The sequence below is a fragment of the Pteropus medius genome, unplaced genomic scaffold, assembly GCF_902729225.1.
Source record: "Pteropus medius unplaced genomic scaffold, Ma_sr-lr_union100, whole genome shotgun sequence".
Classification (NCBI taxonomy): domain Eukaryota; kingdom Metazoa; phylum Chordata; class Mammalia; order Chiroptera; family Pteropodidae; genus Pteropus; species Pteropus medius.
Window position 1 is genome coordinate 4,167,199 of NW_024354886.1, and position 20,329 is coordinate 4,187,527.

Genomic DNA, 20,329 nt, shown 5'->3' on the forward strand with positions numbered 1-20,329 from the left:
AGAGTATGACCTTTTGTTATACTTTAAAGCTTTGATTTTGAGGAATTTCATTTGAATTGATTTGCTAGAGAAAATAAGTGATACAATACAACCAACAATAAAAAATAGCTAGTATTTAGATGACATCTTATTTAATATGATGTGGTTCTTAATAGTGGCTTAATTGTTTGAGGGCAAAAATTCTGCTTGCTATTTAACATAGTTAAGGCAAAAAAAAGATGAAAGAGGAATTAACCTTGCCTCCTTTTGGGACCAGCTCACATGCAGGAATTTTCTTGACCAAGGGAGGGAAAGTACTTATTTGATATGAGACAGTATCGCGAGAACTTGAACCCCATTTGTCCCCCCCAAAAGTCTTTCATTTTACTGATAGATGTAGAAATGTTGCTTTAAATGGCCGTACTCAGAGAGTAAAAATAAATTCTGAAATATCAGAAGTGCGTGGAGAGATGGATTATCCTGCATCCAGTACAATTAATTGATAGAAAAATTGGGACCCTTTCTGAGAGGTAAAGAGACAGTTGTAAGATTGACTGGTCCATTGATGATTGAGATTACAAAGTGTAGAAGGGCAGTATATAAAGGGAATGTTCTGTGAAGAACATTTAAGAATTAAAGAATAGATGTTTTATAAATTTCCAAACATTCTGTGGATTTTGACAAATGTATAATGACATGTATCTACCATTATAGTATCATATTAAGTTATACTGTCCTAAAAATCTTCTCTGCTTCACCTATTCATCCATTCCTTCCTCCCTTCAACTCCTGTCTAGCACTGTTTTCTTTTATCTCTATAGTTTTCCAGAATGTCACATAGCTGGAATCATACAGCATGTAGCTTTCTAGGGTGGCTTCTTTCCCTTTGTAATAATCATTTAAAGTTCCTCCATGTCTTTTTATGACTTGATTAGCTGAATAATTCCATTGTCGAGATGTACCAGCACACTGGATTTTATAACTGATTTTGCCTGTGTCTGTCACTGTGATCCTGACTGACATAGAATAGGCTCTGTGGTCAGTGTGAGACAAGGATCGGAGTGGGAATCAGGAACCCTGGATTGTAGGATGGGCTCTTAAATTTAAGTTTTAGAAAATTTTCTTTTTTTGAAAAAAAACTTCAATTTCAATATCTTTACTGACTGAACTCCCACTATGAGACTTTGAAAAATTAAAGTACTGATTTCAGAAGATGTTAACAAATTTTGATGAATAAGAATCAGTTTGTTTCTGTTCTGCTTTGGGACTATAAACCTCAGGATAATTAGAGGGTAGAATAAGTGTCTGCTCTTACCGGTGTGGTTCAGTTTCATAATGAACTGCTGGAATGTAAAACAAACTATGCGTAGCAGGAAGCCATAGCATCCCTGACATTTTAGAGGCAATCTTAAAACTTCTGATTTTGTGGTTTTGCTCTAGTCCTGGATAATACAGTTTGAGAAAGGCTGTCATGTCATGTGAAATTGCAGAAATTGAGACTGGCAAGCCACTGAAACCTCAACCTGGGTCTAAATTGAGAATATGCCCCAATAAATCCACCCCCACAGTTCTTCCAATTGCCTAGACTACCAAGTAACAGCAATTCAATCAAAACTGACCCATGACCAGCACTTGGTGTCACTGTACTTTTATATCAATAAGGCCTTTTAAAACTATTCTATTGTTTTTTTAATCCATTTTAATCAATGAAAAATTAATATAGTTTCATGACTTAGATCTTGTCTTTTCATCCTGCTTGACATTTATTCCAAAGAAAATCACTTTTTCTGACACTCTTACAACTGTTTATAAGAGGTTTCTTGTGGGAGACATGTGCCTTTCTCTTCCTGCTTGGTAAATGCTAACCTGATGGTCACATAGAATATGAGTGACTCCTGACTCCATTTATGTTTAATCTTTTTCTCATTTTCTGTAGGACTAGGAAATGGGAACTCTCTATCCAGAATAGTTTAGGGAGTGCTTTCCAAAGCAAAATTCTAAAATGTGCTTTTGCCAAACAATAAAGAGTCATCATAGGTAGAGAAATGTCTGAATTTTTTGGTTTAAGTTTTGGGTGCAAAATCTCAATTTCTAGCCATATGAAATTATAACGTAAGAAAATAAGACCTCTTCTTATGAAAATTTAATAACTTAGAATCACCTGAATATACAGATATGCCCCTATCGGAGCAGAAAGGAAAACTCAAGAGAGCTGTGTTACTGATTTGAGGTGGGAGGCATGGAATAATCCACATGTTGATATTAACTTGAGTTTTTATAGTTTTCCTCTTCCATTTGATTAAGATACAATGTGGAAGAAAAGATCTTTAGGAACAATCTTAGATTTTTTTTTTAATAATCATCTGCAGGTTTTTCCAAGAAGAAAAATTATATAATATGGAGCCAAATAGTAAGCTTCCCAAAGGCCTCCTTTTTTTTCTGTTCTCTTTTTTCTTTATTCTTTTTCTTTTACTTCTTCTTTTTTTTTTTTTAAATGCTTTTATATGCTGTCCTCTTTTTCTTAGGCCTTTGAACTAGCCACAGGTGACTATTTGTTTGAACCTCATTCGGGGGAAGAGTACACTCGAGATGAAGGTGAGTCTCCTTAAATGAGAATGTCTGTGCATGGTAGTTATACTTTTTACATGTGGCTAATGTCATTTGAAGAGCCTTAGTCTTTTTATTGTGCTGAATATATATAAATCCCAAAAAAGATAGAAATATAAGATGTTTTATAGTAGGTATTAGATATTCTAGATCTTTTATAATATATATTAAGGAACTCTATATAAGGATTAGAGAAAAGGCTACAATTGATTAAACTAAAATTTTCATTCTTCTAAAACAGCTCGTTATCTTCCTATCTATATAAATTAGTCTTTACCGAGTCTGAATCTATCGGTTCATCAACTTGTTGCTCAGTTATGCCTCCAACTTTATTTGGAAGTCAATAATTTTAATACAGACACGCTACTTGAATACAGAAACTGCATCCTATTTGTCTATATAAATTTTACAATTAGCATTCTTTTTTCTCATTTCTGAAAAGTAAAGCCATGTTTTTTTCTTTTTAAATCACACATTCAAAATTCCATTTTAAAACAAAATTTATTGATTTATATTTTGTGGTAGCCAGTGGGAAAAGCCCAAGCTTACAGCTGCTTTGTCTGACAGGCTGTGAAAACATGACTGAATGTGTGGGGGGATTTCTTTCTATTGTGGTAGCATCTAGATAACTAGATGAAATAATAATGTGAATGAAAAAAGCTGTGAAAGAAATGTTTTACCTTCTTTATTATACAGTTTAGACAGCTTTTGTTTTCAGAAGTAATAAAGATTACTTTGAAAGCAGTAACTATACCCTCCCAATGCAGAAAATATGTTCTTTACTAAAATATGTCCTCAGTACTTTGGGAAATCGGGTTTTGTGCTCTAGAAACAAGAATATTCTCTATTTCTCAAACTGTGGTCCCCTGGGTTATATTAATAGGCAGTGTTAGTAGGGTCTGCTGATATTCCTAACACATACTATTTGAAAAATGCTATGTTAACTCCCATAACCAAATGCCTATTTTAATTGGTACATTTTGGACATGTTTTCTGTACATAAGCTCCGTGTAAGAATATTCTGTATACTACCTGTGTATAAACATGTCATTTTCCCTGTTCTCTCTTGCTTTTTTCTGTGTTATAAGTTTGGGGTTATAGATACATATTTTATTTTAGAAATGCCCTACTATATCTGTTTGGGAAGGTAATTAATTTTTTTTCCCTTTACTTCCCTAGACTCCCTATGAATATATTGTGGTATGGAACACATACAGTGTCTAGAATTATATTGTGTAGGATCTTACGCTACCAAACCTGAAAACTGAAATGTATATGACAAGAGGGAGCCATCTACCCGAGATATTTAGGTCCTAATTTATTCCTTCCTGTACCAATCAATACTAACAGTTCTTAGATGAAACCTCAAACTACAGTTTGGCCCATAAGAGCAAGAAAAAGCAAACCTTTATCCCCTGACTAGTGTATGCAACTTGTTACAAGTATGGTAGGGACAGGGGCCTAAGTACCATGTCCTCTGTTACTGTTGACGTTCCACAGCCCTAACTCTTGAAATAATACTTGATAATTTTGCCTACCAAATATATCACTCCTGTAATTAATTGATAAGCCAGAATAGGTTGTTGGAATTAAATATAAAATAAGAATTTCAAGGGAAAAATAATTCCTCGATATAGGAAAAATATTAAAAGAACCAGTATTATACATTACACTTGGAAGTTTACAATAAGTTAAACTGTTGCCTCACAGTTAACTTATACAAAGACATTTATTTGCAGGTCCTGCCTAAAATCAGCAGAAGTTTGTTGGCAGCCAAGTATTTGTTACCAAGCCATAAATTCAGTCAAAACTGCCCAGAGGTTATAGTGAATTGGTGAATATAAAACCCCTTTAAAATGACACCAGTGAGAGTCCTTTACATGAAAAACAGATATGATCTGAAACCTTCACAAATTCCCAGATATGTGGCTGTCTCTAGCATATTATTCCCCTAGATGATACATTATTGGAGGTTTTAAATGATTGCTTTTGACATTGGTGATTTCTGTAACTGTAGGACTAAACTCATTTATAAAGCTCTTGTGGCTAGGAGCCATCACTTTCAAACCCTCTTCACATTCTTAGTTTCTGTCACCTGCAGAGTGAAAAAGGTAGTAGAGCTGCCTGTAAGTGTGGATACTGGCTGGTCTCAAGCTCACGTCTTGGTGACAGACTCCACACCTTTCTGTCAGTGTTCACAGTCCATGTTCATACTGTGACAGTTACAGGGCACTACATGACTTTCAGTGGCCTGCAAATAGTCAAATAGGTATGCTTGAAAATGTTTGTGCTAAGTTTAACTTAAAGGTGTGATTTATTTAAAAAAAAAAAATGCAGTTCTTGACTAGACATAAGATGTGAGTTTTCATTCTCATTCTACCTCTTTTTAGCTCTGTAGCTTCAAGTAGGCCATTCTCTCTAAGATTCCATTTTCTCATCTTTAAAATGGCATATTAATCTTTGGCCTGTTTCACAGAGTGATTTTGAAAACTCAAATAATCATGTTAGTGCTTTAATCATCATGAATATTTTTAAATAAAGTAATATTTTACTGATTGAAGCCCAGAGTAGTATTTAAATAAATAACAGCTCTGGATTATCTAAAGCATATTGATACCTTACCTAAAAAACCCACCTGAACTTAGGTATATCGACAAAATAGAAATAAAGGTGTAGATAAGGCTCCATACTCCAGTATGGGACATGCCAGCTACTGTCAGATGACAACCACCTGAAATAATTCTTGGCTTTCCCAGTCTCCCCTTAAGTATCCTTGGTTTTATTTGTAGTTACTTTTAAACAGCTAGTCTTTGAAAAAGCTATTCATAGAAAAACTTCTTTTACAGCTTATCCTTGATCCTGTTCTTCTTACCCTTCTATTTTAGACCACATTGCGCACATTATAGAGCTGATAGGCAGAATTCCAAGACGCTTTGCCCTCAGTGGGAAATACTCACAGGACTTCTTCAATCGCAGAGGTAGTATTGTTAACATGAGTTTTCATCTAGGCCCCAAGGATACAACTTCAGGAAGCAGAGCATTCACACCAAGATTGTTTTTACTTATCACTCAGGTCCCACTGGAGTGGGCCCCTGATTTTTTATGGTTTTCTGGATTCTCCATTAGATGGATAGAGTCCTCTTCTTCCCATTTAGGATAGAAAGCAAGCCTGAAATGTTTGACAAAGAGGTGTGCATGCTACTCTTTCTGCTAATGTCTAGAACTGGATTTGTTACTCCTATTATGTATGTCTTTTTTTCCCCCTTTTGAAATGTTTGAAACATACAGATCACATTGCACTGATCATAGAACTTCTGGGGAAGGTGCCTCGCAAGCTCATTGTGGCAGGAAAATATTCCAAGGAATTTTTCACCAAAAAAGGTAAAATAGATGTGTTTGTTCCCAGACATTAAGGGAACAAAATGTTTAAAACTTAAGAGGTAAGTACAGCTGAGTACATGTTCCTGGCACCTACAGAAGAATGATCCTACTTTGAATGCTGAGGTTACTTAGCAGAGGGGTGAAACAGTATGGTCAAGATCAGAAACTGAAGCCAGATCCTCTGGGTTCAAATCCTAGCCTCTCCACTAGTTATGTGGCCTCAGTTTGCTGATTTCTAAATTGAGATAATGTTTACTTCCTATTAAATTAGTTACTATTCGTATAGAGACTAGCATAAAGTTGGTTGATTACTATTATACATCACTTCTGAAAAATGGGCAAATTTTTGCTAGCATTTGGCCTAAGAACTGCATCTATCAAAGGGCAAGTTGTTTTTTTTTTAAGCTTAAAGGCAGTATTAAATGTCACTCACCTTATAGCCTATTGACACCTAGCATAGTCATATGAATTAGCTTTATGCTCTATAGTTTCATAAGCTTATGTTATCACTTATTCGTAAAGGAAACAAAGATAAAACTCTCACCTCAAATTTTTGACTTCATATATGTTGGCATATTTAAATATGTATTTCTTGTGCATTGCAAATAAAATTTAAAAGTTGAAATGTGAAAACTTGATGTAGAAGGGATTAGAAAACTGTCTGGCTATTTTTCCCCTTTTTGGCATGGTTCCTTTTTTCTTCACATCTGGTACATTAGTGCTGAGAAAAATCATTTTTCCCAACACCGATAGCAAGCATACTCAGAAACATTTCTCAATGTTCCTCTTTGGGGCAGGAAAGTGTGAAGTGCCCCATAAGAGTTCCTCCTTGAGTGCAAAGTCAGATTAATGGCATGTGTGTACCAAGTAGGCAATTAAATAGATATTCACTTCCCACGGAAGAAACATCAGATAAGTGTTGTATAAGAAGAATTTTTATGGCATTTACTTAATAAGCCACTGATAATTGACTGTCTTTTTAAGAAATTATACATCACACAAGCAAAAAATAGATTGACGTTCCAGAATAGTTCAGAGGTGATACAGCTGTATCTGAAAGCTATATGGAATTTATTCTTTTAGTTTTGTTGCTTTTATACATCTTTGACATGGTTTTAGCTTTCTATTTTTAAATTACTGCCAATTTTGAAGTAACATCTACTAGACTGTCAAGCCAAAAAAATAAAGTATAAGCAAATTGTTCTTGGTATATGGTTATAAGCTGTCTCTGACCACCATATGAAACCACGTTGAGTACATAGGCATTTAATATTCATTTTAGTGAATACCTAGTTCCTGATAGGCCTACCCAATTTGACTGGGACTAAAATCCCAGAATGGTGAAACAAACAACTTTTCTTAAATTTTTAGACCCTCATAAAAAATGGAGACAGTTCTTTCCAAGGAATGGATTAGAGAAGAGAAGTGCTTTTCGAATGGATGATTAGATTCTGATGGCGAAATCTGATTCTTTATAGAGTACCTGGATTAGTTCCTGGATTTCCACGGAAGAATTTTGTCACTTGTCGATGTTGGTCAGTTTCTTTTGTATTGTTTTTACCCTAGGTGACCTGAAACACATCACAAAGCTGAAGCCCTGGGGCCTTTTTGAGGTTCTGGTGGAGAAGTACGAGTGGTCTCAGGAAGAAGCAGCTGGCTTCACGGATTTCTTGCTTCCCATGCTGGAGCTGGTCCCCGAGAAGAGAGCCACTGCTGCTGATTGTCTCCGGCACCCTTGGCTCAACTCCTAAGTCTAGCCAGCACCGCAGCAGAGCGTACCCGCAGGCCCTCCACCCTTCCTCTCCTAGCACTTCCCTCTTCCCTTTTCAGGATGAAGCTCTTCCTTCAAGGGTTTCTAGGTGTTTTTTTTGTTTGTTTTTTTTTAATCCAACATGTTCATTTGGGTTTGCTTACTTGACCCTGTGGAGATTCTCCCACAGCCATTGGGCATCCTAGGTGAATTTGGCCTTGATTGGGCTTTGCCAAAGACTAATGGACTAAAATGTGAAACAGCCTCTCACCCTGTACCCTTGTCTTTCCATTAGGACATCCTTTAAATTATAAGCAGCCTTTTTTAAAAGAGCTATGAAGATATATGAGCTCATCCTTTTATTCATTGACTCTAAGAGTCAAATTTTCTAGCGCATATCCTATTGCCAGCAGAAGGGTGAGAAGGGGGAGAAGGGTTTTACTTCTCTGTACAGCAGAGACATTAAACTTGCTGTATCCAGGCTGCATCACCTTCCTGGATTGTTTCTGTTGTTTATGTTCATATTTTCTCCTGCGACTTTTAAGCTACTGTCTTTTTAAATGAGCTGCATAAACACCAAATTTGGGTACCATTTTATCACTGTTCAAAGCACTGTCATATTCTTTTCATCCTTTAATAACTCTAAGATCCTTGAATCTTCAGTCTGATTTTTGATGAAAACAAAAACAGAACCACTGACTAGGAATTTCTTCAGAATCACAGATGTTCTGCAAACAGTCCTCTTCTGTGTGTATTCTGTTACCCTAACAGCAGAATTATTATGATTGGCTGTTTGTGTTTTGGGGGTTTTGTTTTGTTTTTAATCCCTGGCTGGCACTTTACTCATTGCACTTGAGTTTATTGCCCCATAACTAAAGAATTCAAGATGACTCTAGAAAGGTGATCTGGATTTCACAGATATCCCATCTAAGAAGAAAATATCCTAGAGTTCTTGATTCTTTTCCAAACAGTCCCTTAACTTTTATTTACAGCTTTTACTTTACCTTGTCCAAAATTTAGCCTTGAAGAAGTTTCCCTCTGTGGCCTTGCCTTTCTCATTTTCTCAGAGGCTTCAGGTCTTAAGTGAAATCCCAAGATAAAAGAACCAAGGGGAGGGGTGGGATGGCACTTTTTTCACTGTTTATTTTGAGGGCTTGGTGGGTTTTTGTTGTTTTTGTTTTTTGTTTTTTGTTTTGGTTGGTTGGTTGTTGAAGATTAGCCATTCTCTGCTGCTATTTCCTTGTATAATGTAAGTTTTTTTAACTGCAATTTTGAGATGATTGAGATGTACTTGAGGCTTTTTTCTTTCTTTCTTTCTTTTTTTTAATGAGAAAGGCTTTGTGAATCTTATTTTAGGATGGGCCTCTCCTAGACTTGCCCTAAACATTGCATATTCCTCGGATCATACTGAAAAGCAAAAGAGGGGCAGGATTGAGGTCACCGCTGCTTCAGCATGGACCAAGTGGGCCTTTGGGATTACAGCATTCTCCAGAATTGGCTACAGGACTCTGATTTACAGAAAGCCAAGGAGGTGCAACTTGAGGCTCTACTAGCAAAGCTACCGATGAGACTATTGGGTAGCCAGCTTTCTATACGGGAAATTGGAATCTAGATTGTCATTTATCCATCAACAATGACAAAGGAAAAAGTGGTGCAATTATGCAATCCATTTAACTCATAAACATTACCCTGAGTAACTATGACCAGCCATTCATCGGATCCTTGATTGGGTAGTCCTGAAATCAGACATGTTCCTGTAGAAAGAATTTTAAGTGAGGCTGTCTATGCACCTATCAGGAATAAAGAGAATAGATTGTATCAAACAACGGCAGGGAAAATCCTTCAGCAATTCTAATCCACTTTGGGTTTTCAGCGATAACATATATCTAAAGCAATAGCAGACTAGAACTGAATTCTTTTCTACACTGTAAAAATCACAATTGTGGAATTACAGGAATTCTGGTGGTGATATTAAGGTGAAATAACAAAAAACAAAAGAAGGCCCCATTTTAACAATTGACATGAAATTTTAGTAAGAGAGAACCTATAATTTCATTTTGGAAATGTTTCCCTCACCAAATAAGGGCTTTTCCCCCTTTCATTTAAGGAGCCAGATGAATTAGAAGCTGTGGAAAGAGGCAGCTGTAGAATTTGATCTTCCAAGTACCCCATGTACCTTTACTGAACTTAATCATAATACTGTCAGATTGCCATGATCTCACTAAAGGATTTCTATTTGCTGTCAGTTAAAAATAAAACCCTGAATACATTTTTATTCTTTCTACTGGGTGCATTGTCTGTTTTCTTTGTAATTGCAATACAATAAATAATTTAATAACCTACATGTTTCTAGAAGACTTGTGTTCGTTTGTTGCCGAAGTTGGTCTGACCCAGGCTTCCGAGTCGAGGAAAGGATGGGTCAGTGCGTGTGCCCTTTAACTTCAGTATGCTGTGAAACTATAACTTGAACACGTGCTGCTTTGTCAGCTTTGTAGCTTTGCTTCTGCTTTAAATTGGGGGTGGAGTGGGACTAACAAAGTACATTTTGGGAAATTCTAAGAAAATTGTTATTTCCTACATCCGATAGCCTTTTCCCCAAAATATTTGTGGTATGATTTCCCCCCTCAGGTTATAATCATATTATGTACAAAATGCCAAAGATTTGTGAGCTCTGACGAAGGCACTGTGGTATGATGAATACTTGTGCACAAGTTTTCATACACTTGTCTCATTCACTCCTTAGGATAAATTCTTAGAAATCAAATGGCTGGGCCAGAGAGTAAGCACATTTTTAAGGTTTTTAATAAATGTTGCCTAACTTATGTGGAGAACAGTTTGGACTGTTTGGCTGTGACCAAGAGTACTTGAATGGGTCTGTTGTAATCTCATTTATTTTATTCCTAATAGTTTGCCCAAAAGGGAGTATCTTATTTTAATTTGCATATTGGGTAACTAGTGAAGTCAGAAACTTGTTCCATGGGTTTTATTGCCCATTTTTATTTTTTTGGTCATTTACCTATATTACCCACCTTTCATTTGGTGTGCTTCCTTATTTGATGACTTGGTAAGGATTTGTTATATATTAAAGGTAATAGATTTTTGTATTTTTGCTATCACATACTTTTCCAGGTTTTAATTTGCCTTTCATTTTCATTTGTGATATTCTTTAGTGTTACTCATAGAAAGTCCTTCCCTGCTCCTGAACTACATAAACTGTTCTAGTTAATTTGTAGTGTCTTCATACTGTAGTGTTGACCAGAATGTAACCTGTCTTAAAAAACAACCTAAAAAAATTAAATTGGGATTTATCAAACCAATATGTTCATCAGACTGACCCATCTAGGCAGTCGCACTAAGCCTTGTGTTAACTGTTTGTACCAAGAACTCCCAGGGTTTTGGAAAACTTCGGTGCTTGTTGTAGGAATGCTCAGCTATCTCAAAAGAACCAGTGCACTGGGGCAAAGGTACAACCCCACCTTTAACCCTTCATTTGCCCTGAGTGTCCACAGGGAACTCCAGAACAGGCCCAGGTTTCAGATGGATTTTATTACTGCCCATTCTTTATTTTGAAACCTGCAGTCTTCCAGTTTGGCCTTATGAGGAAAGTGATTTGCTCTTAGACTGTTTGTATCATGGAAAAGTGATTTATTGGCGATAGAATCTGAACTTAATTTGCTCCCAAAATAAGGCCTTATGACACCAGAGAAGTTTGAGTAGTCCTTTGTGTTTTGCCACCAATTTGGTTTAGAATTAGCAAGGCATTGTTTGCTTTAGAATTAGCAAGGCATTGTTAACGTACAGCTTTCAAAACTTTCAAAACAGTATGTAAAAGTAATATATGGACCTTGAGACCTGAAGAATTTTGGTTTTTGTCACTGAAGTCTTGTTTTTAAAAGTTGGAATTAAAAAACTAAATGTGTGATATGCATTTGTTTTTAAGTCCTTGCACAAATATTAATCCACACCAAGTCCTTGTGATCCAGAAATATCCCAGTTTAGAAACCAGAAAATTTGAGATATGATGTTAAGTGTTTAGAAGTTTTAACTAAGCAAGTTTACATTAGTACCTAGTTCTGTTACTGACTGCACCATTCCTTATAATCGGAGGATGGTTTTTTTTAAGTCAGAAGGAAAGTTTATTAGACATGGGATAATGAATGCTCCATAGCGTAGTCTCCTCTCGGAGACAGACTCAGAGGGGGACAGGGACAGAGAAAAGAGGGACCAAGGGAGGAGGGTTTTTAAAACATAGGTAATTGATTTGATTTGATATCCTCCCAAGTTCACTTTTTATCATAATCTCTCGTCCCTAATTCACGTCTAGCTTTTGCCCATTTTAATATAACAAGCCTTGCCCTACAATTGACAGAACTGGATTGTGTTAAGGAAGTGCATCTGCTACCTATTTGAGCTATATTCTTAGAACTTATTTCCCCAAGATATTGCACGGGTAGCTTTGGATTTACTAAATATAGAGGAAAGTATGGCAATGTTGGAAATTAATGGACCTTACTATAAGTCCGCGAGGTTAGATAGATGAGTTTTGAGGGTTAGAGACCTTCATCTTCAGCAACTTATTTTATTACAAAATAAACATATCCATCAGCACATAAAGTTACTACAATCTAATCGATTCCAATAAAGCATTCCGGTAAATGCCCATTTCAGCAATTAGGAGTAACTATGAAAGAACTTTTAAAACGACTCCAATGATTCCCACCTGGTAATCACACAACTTGTGTAATCCCCTTGCCTTGAATGTGGACTGGACTTCGTGATTGTTCTATCAGATTAAGACAGACGACTGGATGTCATTTCTGAGATGGGGTCACAAAAGGGCTGTGGCTTCTGTGTACCCACCTTTGCTCTGGGGAAGCAAGCTGCCGTGTGAATATACCTGTGGGGAGACCTGGGCCCTCAGTACAACAACCTGGGAGAAACGGAATCCTGCAGACAACCACTGATCTTGGAAGCAGATCCAACGCCTTAATAGCCCTGTGAGAAAACGAGGCAGAGGCAATTGGCTAAGACTTGCCGGATTCCTAAGCCACAGAAACAAATGTTTTAGAGCCACTCAGTTGTGGGTAATTTGTTACGCAGCAATAGGTAATTAATATAAAGGTATAAGATAAAGCCTTTGGGATAGCCATCCAGTTCACATTTCAGGTATAAATGACTAGACCGCCCTCTCAGCCAGATCTGCTCAAGGCTAGTCATTGTGGGTGAAACTTGGGTGTCACAACTGTCCCTAGCCCCCCAGCCCAAGGCAGTGGTGAGCCTGAAGTGAGGAAGGAACAAGGCAACTTGGTTAGAGGAATGCTGGTTTTATTTTCTATATACCTTCATCGATGAGATTTGAGGTGCCTTTTAAGAATTTATTTAAAGGTAAAGCCACTTGAAAAGAACGAACAAGTAGTTCCTAGGTATTAACCAAATTCATCGCTATTATTGGAGAGGGCAAATTCTGAGTTTCCTCGAAGACAAACCTAAAGTGAAACACTGGGTCATATGGCTGTGAGTTCTTCCCCAGCACTGAAACTCGCTGTTCTGTTAGAGTGAGGTGTGGGCTGTTGGCAGATGCACCTTAAGCGCTCCCTATCCTGTGAAGCTAATGTGAACCACCATGGTTGCCATTTCAATGAGAAATATTTTGAGGGTAGAGAGGCTTTCAGAAATTTTTTGCCTCATAAAAAGTAAAGTTAAGAAATAAATGAAATTTAGCTAGAAAACTCACTAGGCTACAGAATTTATCAAATTTTGCCATTGGTCAAGCTTACATAAAGTAGGTGTCTGGCTCTGAAATTTTATCGACTCAAGAAAATATGGATATGGCTGTTCTTAAATCCCATTCTAATAATTCCTATCAGCGACAACTGGGACAGTGCAGGGAGGGTTCTCATTCCTAGCCCATCTGAACTAGAGAAGAAACACTGCACTGACTGGGCAGGTTGTCAGAGTATATTGGTTAAAAACCATGCCCTACAGCCCAGGAACAAGAAACCTGTTTTCTGTGTCATTGCTGCTTGATCAAGCAACAACAAGATCCATACAGTTTTGTGTTTTTGGTTTTTTTTTTCAGCATTTACCCTCTTCCCCCTGTGAGAGAACAGAACCCACATTTTCTCTTTCCTGAGTAAATAAAGACCAGAAAACACCTGTTCCTCTGGATACTTCACTGCAGATGACCAACGAAACTTTGTTTATAATGCCCCATCCCACAGGCACGGAACAGCCTAAAGAACCTGTCATTGTTTTGGCATTTGCTACAATGAGATATTTTCTAAATTGAGTTCCCCTCTGGAAACTGGCAAAATTGTGCCATTTACTATGCCAAATCCAAAATGTTTTACAAGAAATGTCATCTATTACTATAACTTACTTGGACACAAGTAACAAATTTCCAAAGCTGGTAGCCAGTTCTGATGAGTCAGTGGGGGCACTGTGAAAAAAATGTGATTTGGGGTTCCAAAGAGAAAAAAGTGAATTTAGTCTCATAAGATTTTAGATCCTATGTTCACCCAATCTTTATTAAACTTCCAGAAGGATTCAGGATCTGGTGGCCTCTCTATTCCTTACCCACCTCTGAGCATCAATAAGAAAATAAGACGTGAGAAAAGAGAAGCAAAGGACCCCCTAAACCTCAACCTGAAACAATCCAGCATGCTCACAGCCACCTCTTCTTCAGTCACTCCTTACAGCCAGTGTTAGTTCCTGGTGTGCCTTCAGACAAGGGTACCCTCAGTTAATGAGGCTCTCGGAGACTCAGACCTGGAAGCCTCTAAACATGGACTCATTCCGCCATCTCAATTTACAGGAGAGAAGCCTCGTGAGGATAAAACGGTTTTCGGGTACAAAGGGACAGAAAGAGAACTTGGGTCCCCTGTCAGGAGAATACTACCCATTTCTCTGAATATCTTTGATGTGGATCACTGCAGTTCTGTTTCACCTGAAATTTTTCTATAGACAGTAGGAGGTCCTGTCTCAGAAGACTGTCAGGTTCTAATAATCCTATAATGAAAGGCTTCAGGGCTTCCAGCCTATAGTAGCCAGCGACAGGGACACGCAGGAACAAGTTTTTATCTCTGAAGAAGTCTATCCCCTAATTTTCCATTGTCAGGGAAGTAGATGACCTGTGGTATTAAGAAAAAAACAACAAAGATTGCAAGATTATAAAATTTGACACTTTTAAAGCCAAAAAAAAAAAACGTTCCCCCTGTATGCTCACAATTTGGTTTAGTCCTACCCAGATATGCAAACTTCCTCATTAGTGTATAAGATTGCATTTAATGTCTCTCAAGTAAAAAACTCGTGACCATTAAAATATAAATAAAATGTAGAACAAACAAACAAAAAAAAAACAGCATACACAGAGGTATAGTTACCTTTGATTCAGTAATTCCACTCCAGAATTTGTCAAAAAGTTATTATCTATGACAGCAATCCTAAATGGCTAATACCACGGCCTGGTTTAGCAATTAAATGGTATACCAGTACTGTGGAGTCAAAGGCTTTTTAAAAGATTTATAATGAACATTGCAAAAATATAAGAAAATGTCTATACTCTAGTAGCGCGTTACTCAAAGTGTGACCCCTACACCAGCACCCATCGCTGGAGAGCTGGTTAGAAATACAGCATCTGTGGCGCCACTCCCAAAATCAGAATCAAATCCCTAGGTGATTGGGTGCATATCAAAGTTTGAAAATCATCTAACGTATGGGCTAATGCTGATGTATAATTATTCAAAAAAAACCCCAACATATCTATATGGTCACAGACTAGAAGATACTTTGCAAAAATTAAAAGTTTAAATGGAGAAATTCCCTCCCACCCACAAAGTGCCCAGTCAGCTGTGGGTCCTTAATAAATGGCAGCTGTTAGGAAGGTGATACTGTTGTGGGGTTTTTTTTCTTTTTCTTTTTTTAAATGTGTTCCTTAATGTTCTTGTTAAATCACATTTTGGAAACTTAAAAGACAATAAGGAAATTCATATGCCGTGCTTCCTTTTCAACCATATATTAAAACTGGTTACATTGTGTTTTTCTTTTTGCCTCAGCTATCAGGAAGCATAGAGCTAAATTTAATACTCAATACAGTAATTCTATTAGCCTAGCTTTCTGTAATATGTGTTTTCTTCTTATGACTTTCGTTTTCTATTTTATTAGGTTTTCTAGTATGTTTCTTACAAATCAGTTAAAATTCTTTCTGAAAATAAGGGTCCAAATTACAATAATGACTTCTAAACAGCCATTTGTGTTTGCCAGTCTCCACAAAAAGATAGTTTATGAAACCACCTGCCTGTTTTAAATTATTTCTTCTTTCTCTGTTATTTTCCACTTCTCAAGACACAACTAAAGGGTTCCTGTTTGCCTTCAGCAAAGGTCTCAGATGCCAGCTGGCTCCTGCCCCCTGGGTGATCCCCAGGCCACACCACATCACAGCCCCTGTTGTCCAGCCCCATGAGTTATTCTGCCTGAGGCTTCCTTTTCATGGCTGAATAATATTCCATTAAATGAAGCGGAGGCCATAGCCCTTCCAAAGGTGCACAGACCACCCTTCAGTGGAATTACTGACCTTCAGCGGCTTCAGACTTCCTCTGCAATGAAAAAGAGAAAGAATAGTATTTGTTTACAGCCAAGCCTTGTTTTCAGGATAATTCCCCGCACACTACTTGCTCTCCAAACTAGATCAAATTCCTCATTCACTCTCAAGAAAGCTTGCACTTTTTATTCATCATGTTTTTCAGCTTATCATTCCATATTGCTAGATTGTCTCTGTTACTAGACTGTAAAGTCCAATTCAGACTTCTCTCTTCTCAGTACCCCCTAGGCCTAAAGACGTTGATGAGCAACTGAGCACAAGAGCTGTTATTGGCTGTGCCGATAGGTGATGTAAAAAGTGGGGATACTAGAAAAGCAGAAGGGAGAGAGAACTGATATTTATTAATCACCTATAATATGCAGGCATTGTTAGTGTTCTATATACGCTGTTTAATCCTCAGCACATTTTTTTTTATTGAGATATAATTCACTAACATAAGTTTTACTCATTTAAAGTGTACAACTTGGTGATCTTAAGTGTATTCACTAGGTTGTACAACCAAGAAACCCTGTGCCCATTAGCAACCACTCCTGGTTCCCCTTCTTCCCAGCCCCAGACAACTACTGAAATCTACTTTCTGTCTCCATGGATTTGCCTGTTCTGAACATTTTATATAAATGAGATCATGCAATATATGGTCTTTCACGTCGGGCTTCTTTGTAAAGTTTTCAGATTCATACATTGTAGCAATTTTTAGTATTTTGTTCCTTTTCATGGCTGAATAATATTCCATTAAATGAATATATACATATCGTTTATCCATTCATTAATTGATGAGCATTTGGGTTGTTTCCACTTTTTGACTCCTGTACTGCTATGAACATTTGTGGACAAGTTTTTGCATGAACACATGTTTTCTATTTTCTTGTGTCTATACCTAGGAGTGGAATTGCTGGGTCACCTTGTAACTCTATGTTTAATCATTTGAGAAATTGCCATTCTGTTTTCCAAAGCACTGCAAGATTTTACATTTGCACCAGCAGTGTACAAGGGTTCTAATTTCTCACATGCTCAACAACGTTTGTTATTGTTTAACTTTTTTATTATAACCATCCTAGTGGGTGTGGAGTGGTATCTCCTTGTGGTTTTGAATTGCATTTTCCTAATGACTAATGGTGTTGAGTATCTTTGCGTGTGCTCATTGGCCATTTGTACATCTTCTTTAGAGAAATGTCTATTCAAATCCTTTGCCCATTCTTAAAATTGGATTATTTGTGTTTTTATTGTTGAGTTGTAGGAGTTCTTAATGTATTCTGGATACTAGAATTATTATTATGATTTATAAATATTTGTTCCCAATATGTGGGTTGTCTATTCACTTTCTTGATAGTGTAATTTGAAGCACAAAAGTCTTCAATTTTGATGGAATCCAAATTATCTATTTTGTAACTTAGTTGCCTGTGTATTAGGTGTCACATGTAAGAAACCATGGCCTAATTCAAGGTCATAAAGATTTACACCTATGTCTCCCTTTAGAGTTTGACAATTTTATATTTTACGCTTACATCTGTGATCCATTTTGAGTTAATTTTTGTATGTAATGTGAGATAAGTGGTCCAACTTAATTTTTTTGCATGTGTATATCTGATTGTTCCAGCACTATTTATTGAAAAGACTGTTATTTCCCACTTTGAATGGTCTCAGCACCTCATTTGAAAATCACTTAGCCATTGATGTTTAGGTTTATTTCTGGACTCTCAATTTCATTCCGTTGATCTCTATGTCTATCCTTATGCCGGTGTCACGTTATCCTGATTACTAGCTTTCTAGTAAGTTTTGAAATCAAGACGTGTCCATCCTCTGACCTTGTTTTTCTTCAAAATGGTTTTGACTATTCTGGGTCCCTTGCATTTTTATATGAATTTTAGAATCAGATTGTCAATTTTTGCAGAAAGCCAGCTGGGATTTTGATAGAGACTGCAATGAATCTGTAGATCAGTTTGGGGAGTAGTACCATCTTAACAATATTAGGTCTTCTGATCCATGAATTTGGATGTTATTTATTTAGGCCTTTAATTTCTTTCAATGATGTTCTTAAATTTTCATGTATAAGTTTTGCACTTCTTTTGTTAAATTTATCCGTATTTTATTTTTTGATGCTATTGTAAATGAAATTGTTTTCTTGATTTCATTTTTAGATTGTTCATTGCTAGTGTATACAAATCCAAAAGATTTTTGTATCTCTTATATCCTACAATCTTGCTGAAATTGTATATTAGCTCAAATAGTTTTTAGTGGATTATTTAAGATTCTCCATATACAAAATCATGTCATCTACTAAAAAGACAGTTTTACTTCTTCCTCTCTAAACTCCATTTCTTTTATTTCTTTTTCTTGCCTAATTGCCCTGATCATAAGCTTCAGTACAATCTTCGATAGAAGTGATAGAAGTGACAAGAGCAGACATTCTTATCTTGTTCCTGAGCACGATCTTTTGAAGTAGGTACTTTTTCACAAATGGAGAAAAACCTGCCTCCTAGCCCATGAAAATGAGGCTTAGATGAGAAAACTGAGACTCAGAGAAGTTAAATAACCTCTACAAAGTCACACAGCTAGTTAATATGGGGCCAAAATTTTAAATCCAGTTCCGACTCCAGAGCCCATACTCATTTTCTTCTGCCTCCTTAACCCCTAGAGAGTAGATTAGCAGCCATATACTGGGTGAGGCTTCACTTCTGCTTTGTTTCATTCATGCCGCACAATAACGAAAGTGGCAGAGCAGGGGTTAGTGTCCCCCCCTTTTACTAGAAAGAATACTGACATAAAGTGACATGGAAGACCTGGGACTCAAACTCTGCTCTCCTGACCCAGTTTTGTGCTTTGACAGGAGCAATGACTACTTCCTTGAGCAGTGAGATGTATTCGGAAAGGTTATGTGGGTGTTTCCTAACAGGTAATAAACAAAAAGGATAAATTAAATCCTGTATGATAGTGAGGGGACTAAAGTATGGAGAGGAAAAAAGTCTGAAAAGATTGGGGACGAGGTATGCGGGATATGAAAGGAGAGGGACAAGGGAGGAGAGGAAAGCACATTGACATTTTGATTAGTAAAGAAAGTGTCCAAGGAACAAAACAATTTCTTTTTAAGAAAACACTTTAAAGAGGAATTATGTGAATAAAATTTCTTGCGGGCTAAAAGAATCCGTTCTGAAAAAAAGAGAAAGCAAATGAGCAATATAAAAATGCTGTGTGTGTGTGTGTGTGTGTGTGTGTCCAGACAGATTTAAGGGTGGCCTTGCCTTGGGGCTTGGAGCTAGACAACGCACCTCCTCAAGCCTCCCTGGGAGAACCTCCCTCACTGCAGAAAGTGCTGGTTGTGCAGATTGCTACTGGAATCCCTGCCTCCAACCTTTTTTTGCAGGATTACTGGGAGGATTAAATAAAAAACGGCCCCTGTGAACAAACCTTATATCACTCCTGCACATAGAAGAGGCTCAATAAATACTAGTTCCATTTCCCTTCCCTTTATGGGGCCCTTGCGGGCCCCAGGTCCTAAGCATTCCCAGCACCCAGGAACTCTCCGAATCTCCTGCATTAGAAATATCTCTCTCTCCTCCTTGGACTAGCTCATTCTGGTAATTTGATTTCCATCTTTAACCACATAACTTAGGTTTGTGAGTTTTTCTTCTTCCACCTCCAAACAAGGGTGAGCTGTTTCCAATTACTTCCCTCTGGAGAAGGGGGCGGTGGGCTCGGCCAGAGACTTGATCTGGGCTCCTCTTTGCTACCACTTTTCTGTGCACCTCTAGATGGTCTCCGTTCGGGGATTCAAATTCCTCATCTGGGAAGAGCCGTTGGTCACAGAGGATAAAGGAGTTTGGCTGTTTCTTTTTGTTCAGGTCCAAAGACAATTATAGGGAAAGGAGACTGGAGAGGCTCTGAGGTGTGACAGGCCCCTCATAGTGGCCACCTGCTGGTAGTAGGCATTTTGGGATTCACAAGGGTGTGAGACAGGCCTTGCCTTATGACTAGAAGATGAAATATTTGTGCTGAAAACCCCCTCAAGATAGAGA

At 37.4% G+C, this 20,329-nt stretch overlaps 1 protein-coding gene across 4 annotated transcripts in view; it reads left to right on the forward strand.

Annotated features, from left to right (window-relative positions):
* The window catches only part of SRPK1 (SRSF protein kinase 1), a 60,170-nt gene extending 50,169 nt beyond the window's left edge, over positions 1 to 10,001 (forward strand). For 2 of the 4 annotated variants that reach the window (XM_039856342.1, XM_039856340.1), the window contains 3 exons: positions 2,505 to 2,574; positions 5,875 to 5,967; positions 7,534 to 10,001. In XM_039856342.1, coding sequence (XP_039712276.1) covers positions 2,505 to 2,574; positions 5,875 to 5,967; positions 7,534 to 7,718 — 348 coding nt within the window. In that variant the 3' untranslated portion in view covers positions 7,719 to 10,001. Of the gene's footprint in view, positions 1 to 2,504; positions 2,575 to 5,471; positions 5,565 to 5,874; positions 5,968 to 7,533 lie in introns of all 4 variants that reach the window. The other 2 variants (XM_039856341.1, XM_039856343.1) reach the window with 2 other exon arrangements.
* Positions 10,002 to 20,329: the final 10,328 nt, after the last annotated feature.